General features: G+C 38.0%; 4 protein-coding genes across 4 annotated transcripts; 1 reads left to right on the top strand and 3 right to left on the bottom strand.

Annotated features, from left to right (window-relative positions):
• Positions 1-957: 957 nt before the first annotated feature.
• Positions 958-3,552, bottom strand: LOC125212110 (pectin acetylesterase 10-like). The gene is made up of 11 exons (XM_048112167.1): positions 3,322-3,552; positions 3,087-3,169; positions 2,660-2,789; positions 2,499-2,572; positions 2,330-2,416; positions 2,129-2,253; positions 1,957-2,059; positions 1,790-1,867; positions 1,618-1,723; positions 1,401-1,546; positions 958-1,277 (listed from the first exon to the last, which is right to left on the bottom strand). The coding sequence occupies exons 1-11, from the start codon at positions 3,530-3,532 to the stop codon at positions 1,170-1,172; spliced, it is 1,251 nt and encodes a 416-aa protein (XP_047968124.1). The 5' UTR covers positions 3,533-3,552; the 3' UTR covers positions 958-1,169.
• Positions 3,553-7,785: 4,233 nt separating this feature from the next.
• LOC125214427 (protein NRT1/ PTR FAMILY 4.5-like) lies at positions 7,786-12,304 on the bottom strand. Its single transcript, XM_048115453.1, has 5 exons — positions 10,446-12,304; positions 9,969-10,271; positions 9,308-9,748; positions 9,034-9,158; positions 7,786-8,757 (listed from the first exon to the last, which is right to left on the bottom strand). Exons 1-5 carry the CDS (start codon positions 10,470-10,472, stop codon positions 7,902-7,904), a joined length of 1,752 nt encoding a protein of 583 aa, XP_047971410.1. The 5' UTR covers positions 10,473-12,304; the 3' UTR covers positions 7,786-7,901.
• Positions 12,305-12,453: 149 nt separating this feature from the next.
• LOC125214429 lies at positions 12,454-13,098 on the bottom strand. The gene has a single exon (XM_048115454.1). The coding sequence runs from the start codon at positions 13,023-13,025 to the stop codon at positions 12,558-12,560; it is 468 nt and encodes a 155-aa protein (XP_047971411.1). The 5' UTR covers positions 13,026-13,098; the 3' UTR covers positions 12,454-12,557.
• A 417-nt stretch (positions 13,099-13,515) lies between these two features.
• Positions 13,516-15,282, top strand: LOC125210052 (AAA-ATPase At5g17760-like). Its single transcript, XM_048109625.1, has 2 exons — positions 13,516-14,538; positions 14,793-15,282. Exons 1-2 carry the CDS (start codon positions 13,516-13,518, stop codon positions 15,231-15,233), a joined length of 1,464 nt encoding a protein of 487 aa, XP_047965582.1. The 3' UTR covers positions 15,234-15,282.
• The last annotated feature ends 1,866 nt before the right edge of the window (positions 15,283-17,148 follow it).

Below are 17,148 nucleotides of genomic sequence, written 5' to 3'. Positions count from 1 at the left end.
ATCTACAATGCAATCCACTTATTATTATCATGCAATCTGTAGAAATCCATATAAAACGTCTACTAATGAATATTGTAATATACGCCCTTAATATTACAGGATAATGTGCTACGCGGTAGCACGAGGTTAGTGACGTTGTCACTTTAATAAGGGTTATCATCTTTACATCCCGGATCAGGCATTCTATTTTTTACTCCCTTTGTCCCACAAAAGATGTCCCACTTTCCTTTTTAGTTTGTCCCACAAAAGATGTCACATTTCCATTTTGGGTAAAAGTTCCCTCTCACATGAATATAAAAATTATATTTTCTCTCTCCATTTAACACACAAAATAAAACCTCTTAAAATCTCGTATTATCCTACAAGTATGACATCTTTTGTGGGACGGAGGGAGTAGTAATTTTAAAATTTGGTCAATGCTCCCCTGTAACTTCCAATGGCCATTTTTCAGGAGAACTATTAGTTAACGAAGAATGAATAAAATATCACACGCTATAATAAACAAGGGAAATGATTTTTTAATATTATGGTATTATAATATCATAATAGAAGTTAGGTTTAAGTAGTAATAATAGTAAATGTGATTTCATAATTTAATACTCCTCATTGTCTCGTAATAAATTTCACACTTTCATTTTTAGTTTGTCTCACAAAAGATGTCACATTTCTATATCTAGAAAAAATTCTCTCATATAAATATAAATATTATATTTTCTCTCTCTATTTAACACACCAAAAAATCTCTTAAAATCCCGTGTCGTCCCACAAGTGTGACATCTTTTATTGGACGAATGAAGTATTTTATTAAATTTTTTTACAAAACTAAATAATTTGATTAAATTTCATAATTTAAATAATTATTAACTCAAAAGTAAATAATTAGGAAATTTTCTTAAGAAGCAATTAGTCGTGTAAGTTCCACAAACAGTCGCAATTTAGCCATAATCAACAGCAAAATTATAAACAAAATAATAGTATAAAATAAAATTTTGTGACCAATATCCTCATATCCTTTTCCAAAGTTACAAGACATGAGATCTCAGTATAATAGGTAAAAACCCTTTCTTTTTTCTTTTCAACAAACTCAACAGTCTTATTTTCTCAATATAAATGGGACTTGAGATCACTATATGTAACAAAAAAAATGTAAGAGGAGAGCACATTATTGTTCAGTGGAATTGGAGGTTATGACAAGTTGTATCACAGGGATAGGGGCAGTCGATCGACTTCACATTTGCCCGGTCAAAGTACCAATCTCCAACAGATTTTGCAATACCCTGCAAATCACAGCAACGGGACATATAACTTGTTCGAAACAAAACAAGAAAGCAAGCTAGAATCTTGATTAGTTTTCAAGAAACAAATTGAAATGCAGAATACGGAATGGTCTTAGTGCATACCTTGTTTCCGATTTTGGGAGAATTATTAGCATACCACGTATCCTGCCTCTCGGATTGGCAGTGAGCGAAGCAAGAATTCAAGAATATCCCAGTCTGCCTTGATGATGCAAAGCCTTTTATCTGGTTCAGTATATGAGTCCTAAAACCTGGTGTGTGGCGTATTGTCACAGACGAGGTCTAGAGAATTAATTAACGATACGTAAAGTAGAATGATGACCTTGCAAGAATTGGATCTGTGAAGGTGAACATTGCGCAATATTGTTTCTACAGAGACGCCAGTTGCCACGAGGATCAGCTGATGGCGGAGCCAAGCTTTCTTGGACCTAAAACAAAAATTATGTTATAGTTATAGTAGAAGATGTGTTGAGAAACTTCACTATATTGCATACCTGCCATGCATCATAGGCAGCATTTAGGACGAAGAGAGGAGTTCTTATGTTGGCTATTACATTCTCAGGAAAGAAACACTGATACAAAAACAGATGGATATATATATATTAGTACTACCCCGAAATCTTGAACCAACACCAACTCATTGAGCACGAGCGAGACTTACTGAAGTTGGATCGCCGTGGTTGGTGCAAGTCCTCTCAGCACCCTGTAGGTTAACAACACCATTGAAGAAATTCCTCATAGTATGGCCACCAGAGACATCTGGACTGCGCATATTGCAAAACTAGACTTAGATATACCTACATCTACAAGTGTTCCAAGGATTAGGACGTTACGCATTCATAAAGAGTCCACCGTCGCTGAGGCACTTCACTCTGGTACTTGATGGGAATAAACCTCTAAATCTGTCGCAGTGCAAAATAACAGCTAGACCACCAGCAGAGCAACCGGCCAGAAGTACCTGAACCACAACTCATTCAATAATCAATACAACGACATTACAAAGCAACAGAATACCATCGACAAATCATGATTACTTGGTTGGCATTGTGCATTCCTTTGGACATCAGTTCGTCCATCGCAGCTTGATAGATGCGTTGCCCTCTAAACTGCAACCCTGCGGCCTAAATCAAGGAATCGTTGTCTAGTCATGATTTGGAGTAACGGTAGATGAGATAATAGGTACACTAACACAACACATCATACCTTATTTTCGCCCTCCCCTGAGAAGGAGGCTCCATCACAGTATCGTACCTTCACTCGATTCCAGTTATAAAAATCTGACATAGCAAAAGTCATCAAACAGTTACCCAAAGAAGAGTTGTTGTGGTAAATGAGAAATCAGTTTAACAAAACTATATTTGTACCTGGATTTTCCGAAGCCTTATCACTAAGTATCCCAGTAAATGCAATTTGCTTTTCAAAGTAATTTGATGACCCTCGGCGTGTCTTCTTGCGATAAACACACGTCTTAACGTTGTTGCACCACCCGCCGCCCTGCACCATATGATTGAATACATATTCAATCGAATTTCATCACCTAAATCTTGCTCATGCTTTGCTTTTTCAAGAACCAAGTCATTTATTAGAACAAAATCATGAATTGGGATTTACTGATGATACAATAGTACTATCCTCTAATCATCAAATTATCTCAAAGACTTAAAACTAAAACAACAGCTTTTCTCCTCTACAAGTAGATCAACCAAAAATGAAACAATTTAGATTGTATCAAAGAAACAAACAGCACCATACATATTAAAAAACATGAGCATTGTTACAACAAACACAAACCTCTAAGTCAACAATCCAACTATTCGCCCCGCTCCCGGATCCACGATGAAAGTGATAACCGGGCAAAGTTCCATCCAGACACACTGCAATGTGGTTCAAGAAAGGTTATCGATTTACATGCCTCCAGTTTTATTCCAAGATTGAAAAATAAAAATAGATTCCTCATTTATGAAGAACAAATTGAACACAAAATCAAATGCCATTAGAAAGCATTTTGAAGAGCAAGAAATCCCACCAGCTCCTTTAGCAGCAGCTCCATTGATGAGAGTAAGAGGCACCATAAGAGCATTGGGAGAGGCAGCAGCAGAAGCAATCCCATACAGAGATTCTAAATAAGAGTGAGATTCAATTGTTTCATTAACAAAGAGAACCTCTTGAGATGGGAAGGCAACTGCAGCTGAAATTGCAGCAGCAAGCACAAGCCATAAGCCTGTCATCACCTCCATTTGAAGAAGAAGAAGAAGAAGAAGAAGAAGGAGAAGGAAGACAAAGAGGCAGGCAACATATATAGACATGAATCATGAATGTCATTTTCTAGATGTCGTTATACTAGGTGAGTTGATGAATGTGAAAACACACTATTTTGTCAATCTGGTTTTTTCTGGTAACTATTTTTATCACCCAAATCTATGTTAAAAATCTGGTTCTGTATTTATGGAAATTGACATTTATCTGTGAAAATTGACTCGGACTCCTAATTTATTTCTTTTTGTCTCTTTTACCTTAATTCATTCCATTCACTTTTTCTGTATGGCAGATCTAACGCATACATTGCCTGCTTCTCTGACTAAATTTGTTTTCCTTCAAAAAATTTATTGTAGTTTCATCTCACTTATGACAAAAGTGACGTAATCTTTTTGAACTCATACAGTCATACATGAAATTTACAGGAGGAATGTTGACAAAAGAGTCAAAGGTTATTCAATTCCAGTTTCTGGTTAAATAAATAGAGTTTTTTTTTTATATATGAACACAATAATTGACTATAGTGAAAATTGATGGTTAACACGCACATGTGCCAAATTCTCAACTCGAACACGAACCCGACCTATTAATATTCGGGTTAGATAGTTATTAGATTAATCTCATAACGATATAACCCAACAAAGTCACTCGAATTCGACCTGTTAAATGAAATTCTCAACTCGAACACAATTCCGATCAACTACCTTCAAATTTGAATACGACTCAGACACGACATAATATGTATAGTATGGTTGACAAGATACAAAAATGACCTGAATCGTATGTACACGATTAATCAAACATGATATTACACAATTAAATACTCCCTCCGTACACAAAAAATAGGGCAATTGGTGTATGACACGGATTTTAATGTAGAATTGGTAAAGTAAGAGATAAGGGAAAAAGTAAGAGAGAAGGAGAAAAAAATTAATGAGTAATAGTGTTAGTGGAATGATGTGTAGGTTATTATTTGTTGAAAACTTTTCATAAATGAATATGCTTTATTTTTTGTGGACTGCCAAAAATTGTAAATGTGCCCTACTTTTTTTGGACGGAGGAGGGAGTATGATTTATACGATAAAACTCTAATTTACACGATTAAAATCTTATTTATACAATTAAATCTTATTTATAGGATTAAATCTTATTTTTAAACCAGATTTATAAGATTTGAGCCCAATATACACAAGTTAAGAAATTAAATTACTTCGTCATGTACATAAACATGTCCATATAATGGTCTTAATTCTCAAATTGGAACACATAAATGAATGAGTTTAATCTAGAAAGGACTAATTTTAATCCTCCCTCCGTCCAAATAAAATAGAGCACAATCACCATTTTTAGCCATCCACAAAAAATAGAGCACGTCCAGTTATGGAAAGTTTTTAATAAATAATAATCTTACACATCATTCTACTAAACACACTTCTCAACTACTTTTTGTCCTTCTTTCTTACTTTTTTGCATTCTATCTTATTTTACTAATTTTACATTAATATCTGTGTCATATATAAATTATTTTATTTTTTATGGACGGAGAGAGGGGTTATGAAATTATAATACTCCTACGAAAGGACTTTTTTTCACTACCATACAAAAGGACTTGCTATTTATATAATATGTATATTAATCTATTAATTGTGGCTGATGATTTATGAATTGGTATGGTGGGCACCAAACATGGCCTAACACCTTGCGGCACAGCTGTATACTGAAAGGGGCTTTTTGTCTCCACTAGTCGGTGCTGCTACTGCATGGGTTTGGATTCTTCGTAACAACTGCATATATGTGCATATGCAGAATAAATTTATCATGTGATAAATGACACGAATTTTAATAAAATATTACTCCATATGTAAGTGATGTAAGAGTAGGTTAGATCATGTCTACCATCTTACTATACATGATAAGTTTTTATGAACAAAACAAAAATATTATGATAAATTTTTCTTTGCGGGCGAAATGTAAAACTTTATCAAAATAAATAAATCATATTTTAACTAAATTCTAGTATTACAATTAAAGTTAAATTGTCAAAAAAATAGGAGTAATGAATATTGGATCTGCAACTTTCAAATTCAGTCATATATAAACCATGAACTTGACAATTTTTTCCACTTTGTTCATTTCTTTAGGAGTATTTTGAATTTAGGACTCATTATCATATGATTATTCATTTAGAATTATGTTGTTAGATTAGTTTAATAAGATGGGATACTATAATTTATTATCATGTGTTATTCATATAAGAATAAGTTGTGAGATTCAGTCTCATGAATCCAATATAATAACACATTCAATCGTGAGATACAATCTTTCGGATGTACCATTGGAAAAACAAAGTAACTCAATAGTGTCTCAATTGCACAACTAGTTTGCCTTTCTTAATGTCAGATCAATGGATAGACTTAAACCTGCACACGGTTCAAAACCGTCGGTTCCGGTTCAAAATCGACGGTTCACGGTTCAGCAAAACCTTGAACCTGAACCGGCCCGACAAGGTGTTGGCCGTTCCGGTTCAAAAACCACCGGTTTTTGGGCCAAACCGGCGGTTCCGGGCTGGTTCTACAGTTCAATTTTTTTGTCTTTTTAGTTTTTATTTATCTACAAAAGGCGCATAAATAAAATTCAAACAATAAGGATGAAAGTTGCAATTTTATTGAGATATAAATTTCAACGAGACTACGAGTTACAATTATAACGATTACAATTTACAAAAAACTTGAAGTCTTGAAGTCTTAAACAATAAATTTAAATATACTTGTAAATTTCAACTAGACCTACAAAAATGACTTGAAGTTTTGAACAACAAATTTATAAGTATATACTTTTAGTCGGCGAATGAGATGTTTCTACATAACTAAGTTGAGGACACCTTTAGCAATTCAACCTTAAATGTTGAGTTTAGTCTAACAATCAACAATTATGGTAGAATTGTTATAAATTTCCTAGAATTAGTCTTATAGAGAAGTCTCCTTCACCGACTAGAGTATATACAAATAAAGTTATTTAATTATATTTGCATATTTTTAAAGTTGAAACAAATAAAAAAAAAGGAAAAATAAAGGGAAAAAAAAAACCTTAAATTCAACTTAAATTTAAATTGAGGTGCCTACGTATCCCCAATGCTCAATTGCATTGGGGAATCAAAGCTCACGTAGTTCTTTTACATGCATGACTTACCTAGTTAGTGGTAGGGGCATGCCCATATTCGATCGGATGAATTGTCTTCGTGCGACGGATGAGAGTACGATATCCCCCACCATCATTACAAGACTCTTCTCTACATTATTCTCTCTCTTAATTTACTATTTATTCCCTTTAACTATTTATTGGGATTTTTACAAAACGGATATGCAAAAGTAATCGGGACTCCTAAAGTGGGACGGAGGGAGTATTAAAATATTGATCCTACTTTTATATATTAGTATTAGTACTATAATAAAATGTGAGTAAAATGAATTAGTGGAATGTGGAATCCACTACCAAATGTAGTAAACATGAAATGGGACAATTATTCACGGACATGACATATAATAGGGAACAGAGGGAGTAGATGGGTCATTGGCACATACGACATTAAATTTAATATTATTTTAGGAGATGAGTGACCCATTTCTATATAGTATCAAAACAAATCCTAGTAAAAGATGGATCTATTTATCTCTATCTCTTATTTTGTTTATCTTACGAGTGGAAGTCCGATATGAGTAGCTTCCCAACTGATTATTTTTGCCCACAGGGGCGTAGCGCAGTTGGCAACGGAAGGGCAGATCTTGCTGCAATGAGTTTGAGTTCAAATCCCACTGCTGTCGTGCAGTTGCTTCCATATCTCAGACACAAGTGTGAGGTCTTGAGAGATGGCAAGACGGGCTTCTGGCAGCCAGTGGGTTAAGGCCTTCCCCTTAACGGGCTACTATATACCCTGATTTAACCCACTCACATGATATCGGGCCAGAGTGTGGGGCCCGCCAAGGCGACAGAATTGCCTTTTTTGTTGCAACGAGTGGAAGTCCGGTATTATTACTTCGGCCCAATTCAATGATGGATCTCTTGTCTCTTGTCTTGTCTATCTCATGTGTAGTCCGATGTTCATTATATAAGTATAGTGTTGATTTCCTTGTATGATACCTTTTAAAGGATTGAGTGACCTTGTTATAATGAAATAGCCTCCCCATATATTTAGGTCATACAAAAAATTAATAAAAGTTAAAACTATAAATTGAAATTTGCAGAAAATGTAGTTATTATTTCAAATGACCTTCCAATGTAATAATCCGTTGACAACTCATGAACATAAAACCAAATAAAAACAAAAGTAAAGAAAAAAAAAATATAACACAGTCAATCAAGTTTATCAGGCTCTCCGGCAGCCTCAACGACAACAACACCGCCGTTGTCATCGGCGTTGGTCTTGTACTTGTACCACATTGCCCAAAAGAGATAGTGGAAGAAGTTGATGACACTCAAAATAGCAAGAAGCCAATAAAACAGATCCAACTTATTCCTATCCAAATCCAGGCCATACACCCACGCCTTTTTACTCGGCGTCACCCTTTTGGTGACCGCCGTCACCACCTCCACCAACACACTGCTCAAGAAGTAGCCCAACGAGAGCGATATCCACGTGAAGGAGGTGGACAGCGACTTCATCCCGGCGGGCGCCTCCTTGTAGAAGAACTCCATGAGCCCGACCAGCGTGAACATGTCCGCTATCCCAAATATACCGTACTGGAACGACAGCCAGAAGAGGCTCACAGGCGCCAAGGGGTTCTCCAGCGACTGCCGCCTCCTCTTCACCTCCACCAGGGCGGCTGCTGACATGGACACCGCTGACAGGACGAGCCCCACCCCCACGCGCTGGAGCTGGGTGATTCCCGTTGGGTGCCCTGTGAGGCGGCGTGCCAAGGGGACAAACAGCGCGTCGTATATGGGGATGAGGATGACCATGAAGAGGAGGGGGATGATCGGGATTGAGGCCGGTGGGACCTTGAATGACCCCAGCTTAGTGTCCATTCTGTTGCCTTGCTGGACGGAGAAGGTCTGCAGCTGGGCGAGGCATGTGTTCATGATGATGGTGCTTCCTATGATTGGTAACATCCTTGTTAGCACCTTCACTTCTTCTACCTGTGTCACTGTGCAGATTTCCCATTCTGTTGCCTCTGTTTTCTCCCCTAGGATTGCTGCTTTGTCTAGCCACCTATATATTTATACCGTTGGTAGATCAGTCATGTTTCGACTAGATCATATGATACAGTAATAATTGCTTGTATACGCTTACTTGACCAACATGATAATTTATTACGCATATAAAATAACAGGTATAGGCAAGATAATTCTCATTATCCTAACAAAATGTAACCACTCGAAGATTCAAGATTAACTTTAACTAGTTGTTAGCATACAGTGAAGTTCAAATAAGTGTGTTTACTTTGCTCTAACATAGCTACCAAACGATAAATAATACGATCATTACCTGAACTGTTGGGTATGAGGAATTATTGCAATTGTGGAGTCTAAATCTTTCTTGCTCAGCTCGTAGAGCTCATTAGGGTTCTCAGGATGAGGCAGCCCACGATTTTTTACCGCTACTATTATTACCTGAGAAAAGGAAGAATGAAGCATGGATTGTTAAATAGAGATGTAATCAAATGTAACTACATACTGTACAAACTCTAAGCTATGATTTGGACCGGTAGATTTTAAGATCTGACGTAAACAAGATGACAAACTTGTGTGAATATGCATACCTGTGCGATTCTAACAAGTGGGCTGTGTTTAGGGATTTTGAGGCGATAGAAGGGTTTCCCAAGTATAAGTACCACAAAAGCTAAGAAGGTGGCAATGGTGACTATGAGGAACCCCTTCCACCAGTTGTCTTTCAAAGGGTGGTTTGTAGAAACCCAAACGATAACTGTGACTCCGATTGATGCACCACCAACTATACTCAGCAGCAGCCAATTGAAATAGCTTGCCAGCGACTTGGCTTCCTCGGGGTCGTTCTCATTGAACTGGTCAGCCCCGAGGGCCGGGAAAGACCCCCGCAGTCCACCCGCGCCCAGCGCCAGCAAGAACATTGTCGTGTAGAAGTAGACGGCCTTGCCTCCCCCTATACAACTCGACTCTCCGATTCCACAAAATGAAGGTAGCAAATGTTCGGAGTGAGCTTCAATGGTCAGCATTACTAGAGCCTGAATCAATGAATTATTTAATTGAAAATTATTATGGAACTATTGAGTATTCTCTACATGAGATTTTATGAAGTGTTGTTTTATGGGTTAATGAAGAGAGTGTAAAGTAAGAGACATGAAAAAGTAGAAATAGAGTTGTTTCCATTTTAGGAAAATGGGAACAGAGGGAGTATATAAGATCTTGAATAATGAAGATTATTTATATAGGTAGATTAGTTACCATGAGTTCAAGTGCCCCAAAAATGATGGAGGTGTGGAACCTGTTAATAAAAGTGTCGGAGATGAAGCCACCAACTACAGATAGTAGAAATGTAGTTCCCATCAAGTTAGTGAAAGTGTTAGCAGCTGTGGGGAGATCGAAATATAGCTTGAACATGAAGTAGAGGACCAAGCTCATCATGTTCGCTACGAAACCCATATTTTCCAATGCAGCCAAACCATAAATGAAAGATGCAGCTCGGACACCTCCTTTCCCTTTCATCTCCGATGGCATTGTCGCACCCTTCTCTGCGTCGTCTTCTCCCTGTGTAGATCATATACTATATGATTAGATCATTAAACTTATCAACTTGAGGTATAATTAGTTAACACACTCACCATGCTTCAAATTAACTAATGTGACAAGGAATACTATGATGGGTAATTAAAGGTGTATGATATATAAATATATATATATATAGGTGATGAAATTAACAACCTTGTATGCAACGTCAATTATTGGCATATACTACTTCTTGTTGCCAATCGGACGAGTTGATGATCCGGCCATATATAGCTGTCTTCTCCTTCACTTAGATCACTCCAATGCAATCACACTGAAATTTTTAAATATGCTCAATCCACTTTTGTTGCTTATGTTGAATCTGGGTGTTGAAGACAAAATAGGTGATTAGCATTACTGTTGTAGAATGTACGCTTGATTTGCCTAAGAAAATAACTTAACGAAACATAACTAAGCATAGTTACTTTCATAATTTTGCCTAAAATTATTCATTACCACGAGTTATCTTAGAGCATCTTCAACAATTTACATAATATTCAAACTCATTTTATTCTAAAACATCAAATCACTTTTTACATTCTTCAAATCTCAAATTGGGATTTGGGTATGTAATAGTGTAAACCCAAAAATATGTAGTACTATAATTTGCCAAAAATCCAAAATAAGGTAATTTGTTAGCGCCTTTGTAATGGAAATAATCCAATACCTTATTTTCCAATTCATTATAATTCAACTTTATTTTAACATGTCTATTCGTGTTTACTTTGTACAAATAAACCTAATATTGTAGACATATGAGGATTAATGCTCAGAGGGGATCGCATTGTCATTTGCTTGTTTAAAATTGTTAACACATTTGTATTATACATGTACTGCGAACTCAATCTGGGGCCATTGCTGTAAATTCGTTGATCTAATTTTTCATGCACTGCTGTCACATAGAAATGACAGAAATGTATAGTTATATCCAATGAAATTTAGTAAAGTTGCCCAAGGTTCAGTTAGATGTTGCCCACCAGCTTCTTATATTTGTATTCTTTTTCTGTGTTCATGGCTGTATTTAGTACCCCCCAACAAGGCTTATCTTTCTCGGTTTTGAAGCTCAATAACAGCAAAGTGAATAGTATCTGACAGCTTCCAATCCATTGTTTGCAGAAATACAAGTATGAACCCATATCTACTTGATAATTATTAAATCTTTAGTAGTAGTATCCTGGCTTCATACATGCAATCCTTAGAATCTGTATTTTGCCCATGCTACAAGCAGCAAGCAATAACCATCCTACTTTTTTCTGCCATTACGTAACTACCACTTGAGCGTTTTAGATTATTAAGTGTGTGTATAATGTTTATTCCTACCTGAAATTCACTGCTTATAAACATGTCCCTATCTCAGTCTTTTTACCCTTGAATACCTTACTGTGCCCAAGCATAGTGATGTTCCTACATATCCAAATACTCTATCTGTGTTTCCTCTCTCTTACTTTATTCTCTCCTCATTACCTCACAAAACAACACTGCACAAAATATTATGCCGAAAAGCAAATGTTTCATATTATTACCTCACAAAACAACCATAATAAAATACTGCATCACGATATTTGTACCAGAGTAAAAAACATGATAAAAAACCATAGGGTTTCATTCTAAAATCAATTGGTTATAAGATGGGAATCTTTCATGGATTCATGGCATCAGAGCCATGTTGCAACCTGAAAACTGAAAATGCCTGACCCCAATCGACAAAGAGCTGGTCCAACCCATTAGAAAAAAAGTCTAACCGCTCCAAGGTTTCTATCATAACATATGTATTTAAGATTTATCCATACATTCAGCCAGAAAGGGGAAGGAAAAGATAAATGTAAAAGCAAATTATTGGTTATTTGAAGCGACACAAGGCCAAAATTCCTTGTTCCATATTTCAACAGTAATGTTTCAGCTACATAACATGCATATCTACATAGTTACATAACTGGACCAAAAATTTGTTGAAGTTTGCATTAATATAATAGGTGGTTCTGAGATGTATTTACTAGTCATAGATCTGCAAGAGTGTTATTCCAAAACTGAATGTCAACTAACCCAATTCCTAGAGAATCAGCATCTAAGTCCACAATTGGTAAAATTTGTTAGAGAATGTGGAGTATCTTGTTAGCAATCAGCAAAACTGGTCAATCTATTCCTAAAAGTATAAAACATAACATGAAGAAAACATAATGAATGCAATAACATAGCGAGAAATAGAATTAACAGATCTATAATGTAAATTATACTAATCTCTGAAATTGATTACTAATTGGATTGAGATCACCCGTCATCCACATCGGAATGGTTCTGATTGGACATTAAGGAGGCTACTCTCTCAATTGCTTCCTTGGCGTTTCGTCTGGCCAGCAGAGCTCCCATCACTTTCTGCTCCGCATCGGCTCTAGCAAGGGCTGCCGCCCTGTGCATCGCAGCGGCGGCAATTTTGGCGGCGCAGAGAGATACTTTGGTTGAATGGATGAAGGAAAAAGAGGGATCGGAGCAGTGGGGGCAGAGGTAGCGGTTAGAGTGGGAGGAAGGGAGGCAGGTGAGGTGGACGAGGGCGGGGCATCGGAGGCACATGATGCGGGCGGCGGTGTCGTCGTGGATGTCGAAGCAGACGGGGCAGAAGGTGCCGCGCTTGTGGCGGAGCAAGCAGGCGGTGCAGAGGTCCGCAAAAACGCCGTGGTGAGGGACGTTGTGGACGAGGATGGGACCCGACCCGCAATCCTGGCATTCCCCAACCGCCATCAAAGAGGGTTTTAGTTTTAGGGCTCAATTTGAATTTTGATTTTTCTCTATTGAGGAAGGTAGAGTTTTTGGGTGCCGTATATATGAATAGCATAGGCGGGAAGCCCATTACTATTCATTCCACTGTATAGCTGCCAAATTTAGTTAAATCAAAGTGAATTAAAATAAGAGTCTAAACAATTTATATTTTTAAATTTGGTAAGAACTTTTGTAAAAAGAAAAGATTTTAGAATGATACAAGTTTAACATAAAAATACGCAATTGAAATATTGTTAATAAAAAATAAAGATCTCTAACTCATTAATAAAAAAAAGAATTACCAAAAGTAAAAGTAGACAACTTTTAAATGGGAACAATATTCTTATTTATGGAACAAAGGAGTATTTCTCATTCTCATATAACCCTAAATATACTACTCCTATATAAGTAGGTTCCTCTCTTCACCTTTGTGTGTGTATTGTGAATTTGTGATAATAGTATTGTGCAAGCAATGGCTATGCCGATGAACATGCCCCCGGCTTCGTCCATCTTCTCGATGTACGCCTCCGTCTCCGCCGTCATCATGCTCCTCCACACAACAATCAACCAGCTCCTCCCCCGCCCCGCCCAGCAATTCCTCCTCTCCCTCCTCCACCGCCTCTTCTCCCGCCGCCCCTCCCACGCCACCGTGGTCATCGAGGAGCGCGACGGCCTCTCCTCCAACGAGATCTTCTACGCCGCCGAGACCTACCTCTGCTCCCACCTCCGCCCCGACTTCCACCGCCTCAAGGTCACCAAGCGCCACAAGGACCCCTCCCTCTCCCTCCGCTTCGCCAACTCCCAGACCATCGTCGACGACTCCCACCTCGGCGTCCCCCTCCACTGGCGCTTCGTCAACGAGGAAAACAAGAAACCCAACAAGGTCCTCGACGAAGACTCCAACCACCTCGTCCTCGAATCCGAGAAGCGTTACTTCGAACTCACCTTCAATAAAAAGTTCAAAGACACCGTCCTCGACTCATACATCCCGTCCATCCTCGACCGAGCCAAAATCATTCGGGAGGAGAAAAAGGTCGTAAAGATTCACACCATATCCGGCGCTGCTTCCTTCAACTCCTTCGTCTGGGACTCCATCAATTTGGAGCACCCCTCAACGTTTGAGACGCTGGCAATGGAGGCGGATTTGAAGACGAGGATCAAGGAGGATTTGGACCGGTTCGTGGGGAGGAAGGACTTTTACCGGCGAGTTGGGAGGGCGTGGAAGAGAGGCTACTTGCTGTATGGCCCGCCGGGGACGGGGAAATCCAGCTTGATTGCGGCTATGGCGAATTATCTCAAGTTCGATATCTACGATTTGGAGCTTACTAATGTGAGGCGTGATTCCGATTTGAGGAAACTGCTTCTCACCACCGCCAATAGGTCCATTCTTGTCATTGAGGATATTGATTGCACCGTCCAACTTCCCGACAGGAACGGCTTCGCCGCCGCTGTTGAAGTTGGTAATGCCCATTTCCAACGCCCGCGTGATCATCAGGTTGATTTTTTACATTATGTATTTGTTTCTTGCTTCAATTTCATTTTGTTGTGTGTTTGAGTTGAAAATATAGTTTTAAAAAGTAGTAGTATTGAAAGAATTTTAATTTTTTTTGGATATTTTTCAATGAACCCAGTTTCAATATAAACATTTAATGATAGAAAATGCATTGAAGATTGATTTCAAAGCCTTTTTTTTGTACATGTTAACATGGGTACAATAAAAATGTTACTAACATGAAGATTTTGTTTTAGTTCACACTCTCAGGGCTGTTGAACTTCATCGACGGGCTGTGGTCGAGCTGCGGGGACGAGCGAATCATCGTATTCACTACAAACAACAAAGGCAAGCTGGATCCGGCATTGCTCCGGCCGGGGCGCATGGACATGCACATACAGATGTCCTATCTCACGCCCGATGGGCTCCGCCTCTTGGCCTCCACTTATCTCGGCATCCACGGCCACCACCCCCGTCTCTCCGAGATCGAAAATCTAATCAAGATGAAGAACACCACTCCCGCTGAAGTTGCCGAAGAGCTCATGAAATTTGATGATGTCGATTTATCCCTTAATGAGTTGCTAAATTTTCTTGAAAACAAGAACACCGAAGAAGACGACACCAAAGTTATTAGTGATAAAGATATGGAGGTTGGTGCGGCCAAACACCAAGTTACGGCCCTCGATTGGGACTTTTAAATGTGACACATTAAGAAACTACTAATTTGGAATGCTAAAATGGTTGGATATTGCTAGCTTAGGTTTGATAACATGTTGCTTTAGTTCTTTTCCTTTTCAACAATTAAATTTTGATTTATGTCTGAGCTCCCTTTTAAATTGAAGTCATAGGTTGCTTTAGTTCTTTTCCTATTCAACAATTAAATTATAATTTATGTCTGAGTACCCTTTAAATTGAAGTCATACGTGTGAAGCAAATTTGATTTCAGTTTTCATCCACTGTTATTACGACGAAATGCAACACTGAAATAAGTATTCCATTAAACAGGTCTGCATCGAGCTACCAAAAAATTAAAGAAGCAGTTTGCAAATAATTGCGAAATACCTTCACACTACTTAAGGTGCTCACAGCCCAATTTATGCCATAAAATTTTACTCCCGATTTACCATTTTTGGGTGTCCCACTTTAGCGTATCCACAATGATGGCCCTCTTGGGCATGCTCAAGCCACCATTTCTTGGGCATGCCCAACAAACTTGGCCCTGCCCATAAATACTTGGTCACTACAATGGCCACCATTTTTTGTTATATTTCAACAATTAAAATTATTTTCATACTTTTTTGTTATATTTTAATATTACTAGAATAAAAATTATATGCCTATAATAATTAAAAAATGCATACTTTAAAAAAAATGCATTCTTTAAAAATTACTAGAACAAATTGAAACCAAAGTTTTGTCGTATTATAGATAGGGTAAAATTATACAACGAAAATTTTTTAAAAACAACAAAAAAATGACTCCACCGCCCGCCTACTCGGCGTCGTCATCGGAATCTGTAAGGTCTGTACAGACTCAGATAAAGCCAAAGAGTTACAAGATTACAAGTGATCTAACCACTCAATCTCCAAGCAGCTCCAGATCTTGGAAGTATATCCCTGAAACACTTAATACACAGATTAAATGTGTTTGGATGCAAGATAAAAGATATAGAGAACTAGATTAGAACAAGAACAAGGAAATCAATCGAACAATCAGAATAGGCTCAAGTTGCACCACATACAACTGCACAGGCCTATTTATCCGACCCTCAATCCATTATTCACCAATTGATTTGCCACAAACGGGAGAAAACTGCAGCAGTTGACAGAACTGCTCCACCGTACCCACCAGACCCTAGATCCAGCAGTTAATCTACTGCCAAACCAACCTAGGATCAAAGCCACGGCCAAACTCCACTTTCCACTTCTTCAGAACTCCAAGAAACCACCACACACTCGGTCAATCGCACCAGACCAGAAACCAGGGGTTTCTCCACGCTCTATTCCCTCACTGACTCAGTGTAACAACACACGCAGAACTGAGGAAGAAGAAGAAGAAGACACTCTCAAGCTCATAGCACAAAGAGAACACAGAGGATGAAGAAAAAAAGGAAATCCTAGAACATCGCTCAACGTAGAGAGAAAGAAGAGAGGCAGAAATCAAAGTGTAGAGGCAACCGAGGTCTGGGAGTATATAAATGACACAACCTCAATGTAACGCCCCGCTTTTTCGAACCCTAATTTTGTGACGTGAAATTTTTTGCATTAAATGCTTTTAATGCTATGATATGTGGATTAAATGATGAGTGAATTAATTGCAATATTCTTTGTGACCTAATTGCGATAGTGAGTTGAGTTTGAGTTGAATAGTCAAACTTGTTGAATATGTGACGTGGCTATTGAATAGTCAATATTGTGGAAAATATGACGTGGCCGTGGAATGGTCAAAGTCGTTGGAAAATGTGAAGTGGAGGTGAAATTCGAATATGTGGATATTTTAATGTGGGGAGAAATAATAATTGTGGTGAATTATTTTCCTAAGGGATGAGTGAGAATTTAATAGGAGTATTATTTAAGTATGTGGAATTTTCGACCCCTCCTATTTATTGAGGAA

The sequence above is a fragment of the Salvia hispanica genome, chromosome 3, assembly GCF_023119035.1.
Source record: "Salvia hispanica cultivar TCC Black 2014 chromosome 3, UniMelb_Shisp_WGS_1.0, whole genome shotgun sequence".
NCBI lineage: Eukaryota > Viridiplantae > Streptophyta > Magnoliopsida > Lamiales > Lamiaceae > Salvia > Salvia hispanica.
The sequence above is the reverse complement of the archived record's forward strand: the minus strand, read 5'-3'. Positions and strand labels throughout refer to the sequence as shown.

Bases quoted from the DNA above. Each gene is read 5' to 3' on its own strand.
- LOC125214427 (XM_048115453.1), bottom strand. From the start codon at position 10,472: ATGCCAATAATTGACGTTGCATACAAG. The intron at 10,272-10,445 runs GTTGTTAATTTC...TGATCTACACAG, and splicing joins TAATTGACGTTGCATACAAG to GGAGAAGACGACGCAGAGAA. The intron at 8,758-9,033 runs GTAATGATCGTA...ATAAATATATAG, and splicing joins CCTCATACCCAACAGTTCAG to GTGGCTAGACAAAGCAGCAA.
- LOC125210052 (XM_048109625.1), top strand. From the start codon at position 13,516: ATGGCTATGCCGATGAACATGCCCCCGGCTTCGTCCATCTTCTCGATG. The intron at 14,539-14,792 runs GTTGATTTTTTA...ATTTTGTTTTAG, and splicing joins AACGCCCGCGTGATCATCAG to TTCACACTCTCAGGGCTGTT.
- LOC125212110 (XM_048112167.1), bottom strand. From the start codon at position 3,532: ATGGAGGTGATGACAGGCTTATGGCTTGTGCTTGCTGCTGCAATTTCA. The intron at 3,170-3,321 runs GTGGGATTTCTT...ACCACATTGCAG, and splicing joins AGCTGCTGCTAAAGGAGCTG to TGTGTCTGGATGGAACTTTG. The intron at 1,868-1,956 runs GTAAGTCTCGCT...TTTTTGTATCAG, and splicing joins ACCACGGCGATCCAACTTCA to TGTTTCTTTCCTGAGAATGT.
- LOC125214429 (XM_048115454.1), bottom strand. From the start codon at position 13,025: ATGGCGGTTGGGGAATGCCAGGATTGCGGGTCGGGTCCCATCCTCGTC.